Below are 8975 nucleotides of genomic sequence, written 5' to 3' on the forward strand. Positions count from 1 at the left end.
TGTGTGGTCATTGTTGGCGTTAGAATGAAGCTGACACAACATTACCCATGACTTCAATATTACTAGGACATGAATCACAGAATCATCTGCGTGTTGTTGCCTCCAAACATACCTTCCAGTTTACATCATTCCTCATATCCTCAGAATTGATCTGGGACCATATCAGCTGCATGCAATATGTAATAATTCATAACTACCGTGTTATTACAGCGTGATCTGCTAACTGCACTGCCTTGGCTTCTATTAATCTGGGACCGTTCACAGAACAGAACAGAGGAACATGTAGTCCATAGTCCAATGAACTGGTGCATGCAGTAGAGGAAGTTGTTTATTATGATGGACAAGTACTCATGGAAGGACAGTCTACCACCGGACTAAGAACCAGCAATGTCTGTTTTATCCATACTTGGCCCCTAGATAGCCATGACGTCACTGGGTCCTAATGTGCTGATTGGCTGCATTCCCATGAGGATGGGCTGCTTCAAAGTTACTCTATTTCTAATTCATTCAACCCTCATAAAATATATCTTAAATCAACACACAGCCCAGAAAGTATGTATGGTCATGTAACGCTAGTGGATCTGGTCATGCCTCAATAGGAGAGACAGATGTTCTATTGTCTAGGCAACCCCTAAATCAACTTGAGGGATGGCCTTCAAAGAGTTCAACGTTGATGGTGCAACTGGTGATTAACAACGAAGGATTAAAACCATTGAGGGAAAAATAGATGGTTCGAGCCAACGATGGACATCCTAGCTGTGGGACACGGTGGGCTGCAGGCTAACCATTGCTGCACTTCTGTTATCAATGGTGGAGAACCATTGGACCTCCTCAGTGGCAAAACTAATGATCAAATGGTGGTAAACCATTGATGAATACAAACCATGGATTATCGATGGCTATCTGTAATCACCCTTCAGTTCCATACTATCCAACATGCTGTTCCTGGCAAGGAAGTCCACGAACAGATCATTTTGTACCTGGTGGGATGGTTCATGTTGGAGGGCATGCAGTTCCTTTGGGCAAAAAAGACTCAGAAATGGATGCAATTGCGATAGTTGTGGTATTAAGCAAAGTTTTCTGAAGCGATTGATTTGTGACAGCCGATCCTATGTGGATTTTTCTGTCAAGTTTTTGTGGGATGTAACGAAGGGTGGCAAATCAAATGCAGGCATGTTGTGACCGATGACACCTCCAGAGGAGCGGCTGCAGCACAGTCCAAAATTCAAATAGGGGAGCAACACCAACTGCCAGGGAGTAACGGCAGGTGAGGTTTGGCAGCATTTGAATTTTATTTATGGTCACGACTGTTCGTGACTTAGGCGTGTCTGAGCCCGCACCAGCGTCTTCATATGCAGTTGCAAAGGCTCAGGCCACTTATTTGCACTGGTTATCCTGAGCAATCATAGGCTTGCTCAGATGCCTGATGGTGTAACCATGGTGCAACTAATGTATATGGCTGTGGGTACCCAACTAACATGTGATTTGGGGTTTGTTGTTCATTGTTACCACTGGTTCTACTGTATAAAGTATATTTGTATGTACATAAGCTGGTGCTCTCAGGGGCTTTGTACTCCAGAGATGCCACCAACCTCGTTGCTTGATAGACATTTGGAGAACATTTCATTTAAACACCAGATTTAGATTGACTTTGACTGTCCTTTAATATATTTACAATCGTCCCCTTTTTCAAATAATGAAGGCGGTACTGTGACATCCGGAAGCTTGTGGCTAGATACAGCATGGAGATTTTGAATCACAAAGAGTTTCTCTGTACATGCCTTCCTCAGGTCATGCAAAGAACCATGGCTAAGTCTCATTTACGCATGACGTTTCCTGTTGAATCCGTTTGTTATCTGATGGTATAGACTCCCATGGAAGGGCACGTACCAAAAAATGATGGCACTTAAGATTAATTCCAAAGACCCCATTAAGGTCGGGAAGGAGTGTAGATGACACTGGGGAGAAGCAGAAATCCCTGAGGAGGTGAGAGAGGAAGAAGAAAATCTCCATGCGGGCCAACGTCTCACCTATACAAAGTCTTGCGCCCATGCTGAAGGCAAGTAGAGACCGGGAGGGGACACTGCCTTCAGAATGTGACAGGAATCGCTCTGGAAGGAAGAAGAGATCGAGAGAATCCTCTTATTATTCGCATCCCATGTTAAATCTGTCATAGACACTCTGTAGAGGGCAGCCATTTTGTAATTGCTCAGCAAATGCCGCCAATTAGTTCGCAAGGAACTAATAACATCAGTGCAGACTGAAATGGCTGCCTGCAGTGTGTAAGGATGACAGGTACAGTACGTACATTCTAAAGCTGATTTGAGAAAAAAAAACTATTGATGAACATACAAACTGTACCTGGGCAGAACTGTCCAGGATTGTCCCAGACGGTTTCATCGTGATGAGCTGCAAAAATATTTGGGATTACTGTGGTTCCTTTTGGAATGGCGAATCCTGCAATGCTAAGTAGGAAACAGGGTATAAATGTGTAATTACTACATTGTTACCAACATGTATTATAGGCCATGGTAGAACTGTCGTTGCGGACCAGTATTGGATGTTATGTAAGCCATAAAGCTGCAAAATGACATTGGAATCACACCTGACACGTATGCAGATTGGTGGCAGCCATTTTGTGAGCTGAGAGTCCGATGCTCATGAGAATGTAGGACACAGACTCATTAAGCAGCCATATTTGGACAACAGGCAAAATATTCTTGTGAATTTGGGTTCAGCAGACAAAATGGCTGTCTCCAATGTGCGTTTGCACTTGGAAAAAATGGGGACTACTCGTCATGTTGTGAATAGTACGACTGCTCCCACATAGAGGTAAAGGGAAAAGGCGAGATTGGATAAAAGACATCTGCGTCTTTATAGAGACAGTCAGTGCAAATAAATAATAATAAAAAAAATACTAGATAATTACTAGAACAAGACCTTACAAGGTTTTATGGTTAGGTTCAGATGTATGGATGCTACTCATGGCCCCCATCTAGAGGATCATCTCTAATGAGAAATATAGTGTTTGTACACTAAAGTAATTAAGTAATGTTATCCGCAGGGGCAGATGAAGAGAGGTGGGGGCCCATGTACAGACTCCAAGTGGACCCCCTCCTCTCAGTGGTGCTCTAGACTCTAGCCAGTGCCAGAGTCTCCTCCGCAGGCACACTTCAGAAATATGGCGCCTGCCATGTTCTCAGTGACTTCCCTAACGCGCATGCACAAATCATCAGGAAAATGGCTGCCATGCCTCTTTCACTGTGTTTTGTGCTGCTGGGGGCAAATGACTCTGGAGAGGCAAGTAAATATGGACGCACAGCACACCCTGCATTGCTTTATGTATGGCAGTAATATCATGATATCATATGGATAATAAGATACATCAAACCTTCTAAAGGGACAAGTGAAAAGTTGGCCAGTCAGCTTCTAGGTATCATTTATCAAGTACATACTATAGATGTTATCTAGAATCTGATTGGACGCTATGGAAAACTTCTACAATTGTCCTTCACTTGTCCTCTATACTGTATCTCTCACTTAGTGTATTACAAGAGCTTGGAAACCCTACTCTCAGGTCTCACCTGGTGTCTCTGGTGGCAGAGTGCGGTACTGCAAGGGGCACCACAGGGCGCAATCGTAGTATTTCCGAGATGGTGGCATTGAGATATGGCAGGTTGCAGCGGTCTGAATATGTGGGGTAACGTTCCAGCCCCACCGCTCCCATTATCTCCTTGTGGATTTTCTCCTGAGCCTAAAACACAAAAACATCAGCTGGGCCTCAATGATTTGTTATTGCAGAATTAATTCTTTGTATAGTAGGATGACATAACAGGTATTATACACTTATACAAGTGTCTTGGATCAAATATATTCTAAAGAATAAAGTACTATACACAGTACTTGGCTTTGGGTCCTTAGTTCCTGCACATATCCTCCTATCCTTCTGTTCAGCAGTGAGGTGTACACATGTTACCTACTTGTGGTGGGACTTGTAGTCCCAACCTAGATGGCAAGGCAGAGAATGAACTCTGGTATTATCCTGGTACCTGACTGCAACAGTAGGGGTGCATCCCTGGGGGCGACGCTGTATCTGGGGTATAGTCTCACCTTAGGGTGGTGGACAAGAAAGGCCACTGTCCAGGTTAATACGGAAGCCGTGGTTTCTGTGCCTCCAATGAACAGGTCCACCACAGCCATGTGAAGGTGATCTTCTGTGAGATCCGTCACATCGTTGCCCTCCGACTTTTCTTTAAGGAAACGGATCATTTCATCCAGTATGTCTTCCTGGGACTCTAATGCCGGGAGGTGAGCCTGACAGAGGAAACAGAGATGGTGATCAAATGTCAGTGTCCAAAAGGTTGGTACTCCCCAGCCCGGGCCTAGCACTCCTCACTGACCTTGTGTCTCTCCATCTGTCTCCTCACAAAGCCATCCCTTCTCTCTGCAGCCCTCAGGAGGTGGCTTAAGGCTCGGTTTGGGAGCTTCTGATCAGGAGGAAACGTGTGTGAGAGAAATATAGAACGACTTATATATCCCAAGTACCAACCATAAACTATCAGTCATTTCTGTCTGTGGGGGAGAAGGATGAAACCTCGGAGATAAAGTGGGGAATCTCCCCATAGCAACCAAACAATCTACAGATGGGTCCATGGTCATTGTTGAGCAATTGTGGGTTGTTTGCCGAGTCTATCATAACTGTGAATGTGCATGTTCATTGCGCATGCACCCATAACCCAATACGCTCACATGATGAGTCCCTTCCCTTGATCGTACTGATCAAGGGAAGGGACTCACCATGTGACCCTAAGGGTTACGAGGGCACGAGGGGACGGCTAGTTGTACACCAGTGCGACTTGTTTGTGGCAAGGAAGACAGTGAACACCTCTCTAACTATCATTTATAAAGCACAGTTCCTTTCTGTCCGTGTCACAGTGTCGCCAGGGTGGGACAGACGTATAGAGCATATAACTGATCAGTAATATAACATTTGTAGTTGTGTATCAGCCTCACCCTAAGAAATGGAATAAAGTCCAAGACGCCAACAGCTGGAGCCTCAAATAACTTAATGATGTTAACGATGCACCTGTGGATCTCCTGGAACGTGGGGTCCGAGAGCTCGAACTGCGGGAGACAGAGACAAAATACCAAAGAGCAGGTTTGATGAGAAAAGAGAAAGTAAATTAGAGCACAGGTTCTCAAAGTCGGTCCTTATGACCCCACACAGTGCATGTTTTGCAGGTTTCCTCACAGTACACGGACTCAGACACGATGCTCCAATCACATGCAGCCACTTCACGCATCCTAATACCGAGCCACCCAGTTGTCTCCTGGAGACCACCACTTGGGTACAGTCTCCATTTGCTTGAGATCCAGCACAAAGGGAAACTACACGATTAGCTATTTTGGTGCAGTTTATGCATGACATGTTTTCAGATTAAGATGCATGTGCAGTTGGCTCAAAATGGAGAAAAGCTTCTGTTTCTTAAGATTACATCTCCCTCAGAATCAGCCCAGAGTTGGCAGCATTTGGACATGAGACATCGTCTGCCAGCAGTGGCCACTTGGTGGGTTTAGGGGAAGAGCAGAAACGTTATTTACTAAAGTGATGTCTGCTGTAGCTTATAGGCATCTATGGTGGCCTTCCATAATTCTGCCCCACATACTCCAGCAGGTCATGTTTTCATGATTCCCTTCTAATGGAACACATCTGGACAACTTTTAGGCACATAAGTGCCATTTACCTACATTCTCATTGCTAGGGGTTTCTTGCTCAATACCAGGGACCTCATGCTCAATAACAAGGGGGTTTCATGCCCGATGTCAGGGAGAATTAAATGCTTGATGCTATGGGGGATTACATGCTTGATGCCATGGGGGATAACATGCTTGATGCCATGGGGATTACATGCTTGATGCCACAGGGGAGTTAAATGCTCATTGGGAGAGAAATGCTTGTTGCCAAGGGGGATTACATGCTTTTTGCCACAGAAGAGTTAAATGCTCGTTGGGAGTAAAATGCTTGTTGCCAAGGGGGATTACATGCTTTTTGCCACAGGGGAGTTAAATGCTTGTTGCTAAGAGGGAGTGAAATGCTCATTGCCAAGGGGGATTGCATGCTTGTTGCCAAGGGGGATTACATGCTCTTTGCCACAGGGGAGTTAAATGCTCGTTGCCAAGAGGGAGTGAAATGCTCCTTGCCAAGGGGGAGTGAAATGCTTGTTGCCAAGGGAGAGTGAAATGCTAATTGCCAAGGGGGAGTGAAATGCTTGTTGCCGCCGGCCGGGCAGAGAGCAGTGACAGCCGGCCAGAGAGCAGAGTGGGCAGCCTAGTGGTATTGAAATCTCGTGCCTGCTCGCAAGCCAATTGCAGCTTGCAGTCTTGTAGCCAATCAAAAGCCACCGCTGCTCTACGGATTGGCTGCTGGACCACAAGCTCCAATTGGCTCAAACCGGTGCAAGATTTCAAATAGCCGCGGACCTGTGCTTTCTGTGCCCAGCTGTCACCACTCTCTGCCAGGCCGGTGGCTGTCCCCAACTCTCTGCACAGTAAGGCGCCATAGTAATCAGGGTGCTGACTGCAATGGAGAATACACTGTCAGCACCCTGATTACTATGGCGCCTTACTCAACCGCTCACTCCGCATAACGGGAGGATTGGCCCTGCAGACATAGGGATAGGAGATAGGAAACAAAATGGAAGGTGGTGTCTCTGCCTTACAGACGTGCCAAAGGTCAGCGCTGCGATCACTCTGCATGTGCGGAGGGAGAAGTCTTCAGCCACATCCACCGGCTCCTCTCCCCTCTGCCGGAAATCCTGGGAAGGAGATAAAGCCAATTAGGCGGTCACCCCAAACATCCCCTTCATGATGGACGAACATGAGGACGGATGGATGGATGGATAGATGGATCTTGCTATCACCTGACACAGCTTCTCGGCCTCTTCCCCCAGCAGTGTCTCCAGGTTCCTGCGTACCCGTTTCTGCAGAGCCAAGTGAGTGAGACGTCTCTGCACCTTCCAGACAGGAGTGTAGTCTCCTAGGGACACGTCCTTCCCTCCCAGCGATATCAGGTCACCTGCATCATGGACAGTGACACCAAGGATAATAATAGGGGGAGATGGGAAAAGAGGGGAGATGGAGTGGACTCTTCCCATATCTCCCAACATCCATGATCCGAAACCTGGGATTCCCGCTTGGTGAAGCCGCATGCAAGCCCGAGAAGGGGTGAGGCTTGTGGGAAAGGGGGTGTGGCTTCACATGAATAAACAAGCTTGTGATTCACACCCCCTTTTTTGGCCACTGTGAGGGCATGTCCAACGCTCTGGAAGCCTCTGGCCATGCCCTCAGCCCATCTGTGTCCCATGAATATTATTGACCTCCCAACTGCAGCCCCACCACAAAGGCACACTGCAGCCTCTGGGTGGGACAGTCGGGATAATTGAGAAGTGTGCTTTATCCCTCTTTATTTTGTTACTCTCCAAGGCTTAGGGAGGTATTCAATCATTGCCATCTTTTTCGCCAGCTGAAAAAACTGCAATGATTCGTCAATCAGTATTCAATCGCAGGCGTTTTCACTTTCTTTTTTGGGGGGATTAAATTGACATGGGCGAGAAACAGACACAAAAACAGCCACAAATTTTCCAAAATGTGAGCAAATTTGCAGATCCCCATGGTTTTCACTGGTACCATCTAATTAGCCCTAAAAATGGGTAAAAATTGCAGATGTTTCGCCTGGCGGAAAATCCGGCACAGAAGTAAGTACTATGCCCTAATTCGCAGGCCTGATGATTCGACCACACATGTGCACGGTACACTGTGCGCACACGCCAGCTCCCCCTGTGTACGAAGACAGTGACGGCCATTTACAAGATGATTGACAGCAGGTCGGTGTTTTTAAATGGCACCCCAACGTTTTCAAAATCCCCATTACAGCACCGAATAAGTCTATTTTTTTGTGGTGCGCCACATGGGGGAGGGGGGGGGGGGGGCATTCAGAGCAATGCACAGTGGTGGGATTTGACTCTGGCGAGGAGGGAGCTAACTGATCGCTGGGCTGCAAAAACTTGCAGTCCCCAAATTAGGTCTGAATTGGACCCTTTATCTCTTTCTACATTAACACTCCACAAGGTTTAGTACATTGCATTCCCCAGGATTGATCTGTAACACAGGTACGTACCTACATAGCTAGTTGGCCTCCCAGCAAAGTCTGCCCACTTCTTCATCAGGGCTTCACGGATCAGAGCGCCGCTGTTTAATACAACAATATCTGTGGGGGAATAGGGGGAGAGAAATGGTTCTGTGTCATAAATTGCCCCAATCCCCATAGACAGCGCATAGTCAGCCTGTATGTCAGCACACATTCCGCATATCTGTGCATACGATTACTTCTGAATAAGATGAAATCTGACCATGTGCCCTTTGGCCACGCTCCCATCGCCCTAACGCTTGCATCTATCTTCTGTTACTGTCGATCTAGACGGGTGCATGGTGGACTCCATGCACATGGTACATCTGTACACCTAATACGCTGCTTTACGTGTGTACTACCCAGGAAGTCATACAGGAAAACAGGCATTCCCAACCACAACGCTCAAAGCCCAATAATGGTCCAAATTTTAGTGATCTCCATGTTTCAGCACAGGTGACTTAATCAGTACAGTACTTCAGCTATTTTGATTTAAACACCTTTGCCACAGGTTCTCAAACTCGGTCCTCATGACCCCACACGGTGTATGTTTTTCAGGTCTCCATACAGAAGGAGAAGTAATTATTGAAGTAATTAGCTCCACCTGTGGATCTTTTACGATGTGTAATACCCCTTTCAGACATACAGCAAAATCCCAGGTTTTTGCACACGAACGCGCATCAACCCGGGATTCTGGTATGTCTGAAAGGGTCAACCCGGGTGTTAAAACCCAGGTCTACCACCCTTCTTTTTAACTGGGTTGAGGACCCGGGATTTAAGACCCGGGTTG

At 46.6% G+C, this 8975-nt stretch overlaps 1 protein-coding gene across 1 annotated transcript; it reads right to left on the reverse strand.

Annotated features, from left to right (window-relative positions):
* Positions 1 to 1571: 1571 nt before the first annotated feature.
* CYP21A2 (cytochrome P450 family 21 subfamily A member 2) lies at positions 1572 to 8263 on the reverse strand. The gene is made up of 9 exons (XM_083160640.1): positions 8177 to 8263; positions 6921 to 7075; positions 6720 to 6815; positions 5014 to 5124; positions 4401 to 4487; positions 4111 to 4314; positions 3585 to 3754; positions 2362 to 2465; positions 1572 to 2111 (listed from the first exon to the last, which is right to left on the reverse strand). The coding sequence occupies exons 1-9, from the start codon at positions 8220 to 8222 to the stop codon at positions 1810 to 1812; spliced, it is 1275 nt and encodes a 424-aa protein (XP_083016766.1). The 5' UTR covers positions 8223 to 8263; the 3' UTR covers positions 1572 to 1809.
* Positions 8264 to 8975: the final 712 nt, after the last annotated feature.

The sequence above is a fragment of the Crinia signifera genome, chromosome 9, assembly GCF_055691185.1.
Source record: "Crinia signifera chromosome 9, ASM5569118v1, whole genome shotgun sequence".
Taxonomy (NCBI): Eukaryota; Metazoa; Chordata; class Amphibia; order Anura; family Myobatrachidae; genus Crinia; species Crinia signifera.

What these genes read in the sequence shown, in the direction of transcription:
- CYP21A2 (XM_083160640.1), bottom strand. Translation starts at nt 8,222, where the DNA reads ATGAAGAAGTGGGCAGACTTTGCTGGGAGGCCAACTAGCTATGTAG. An exon ending in ACTTTATTCCATTTCTTAGG is followed by an intron (nt 4,488 to 5,013) that starts GTGAGGCTGATA and finishes CCTCCTGATCAG; the next exon opens with AAGCTCCCAAACCGAGCCTT. An exon ending in TCTGCCACCAGAGACACCAG is followed by an intron (nt 2,466 to 3,584) that starts GTGAGACCTGAG and finishes TTTCCTACTTAG; the next exon opens with CATTGCAGGATTCGCCATTC.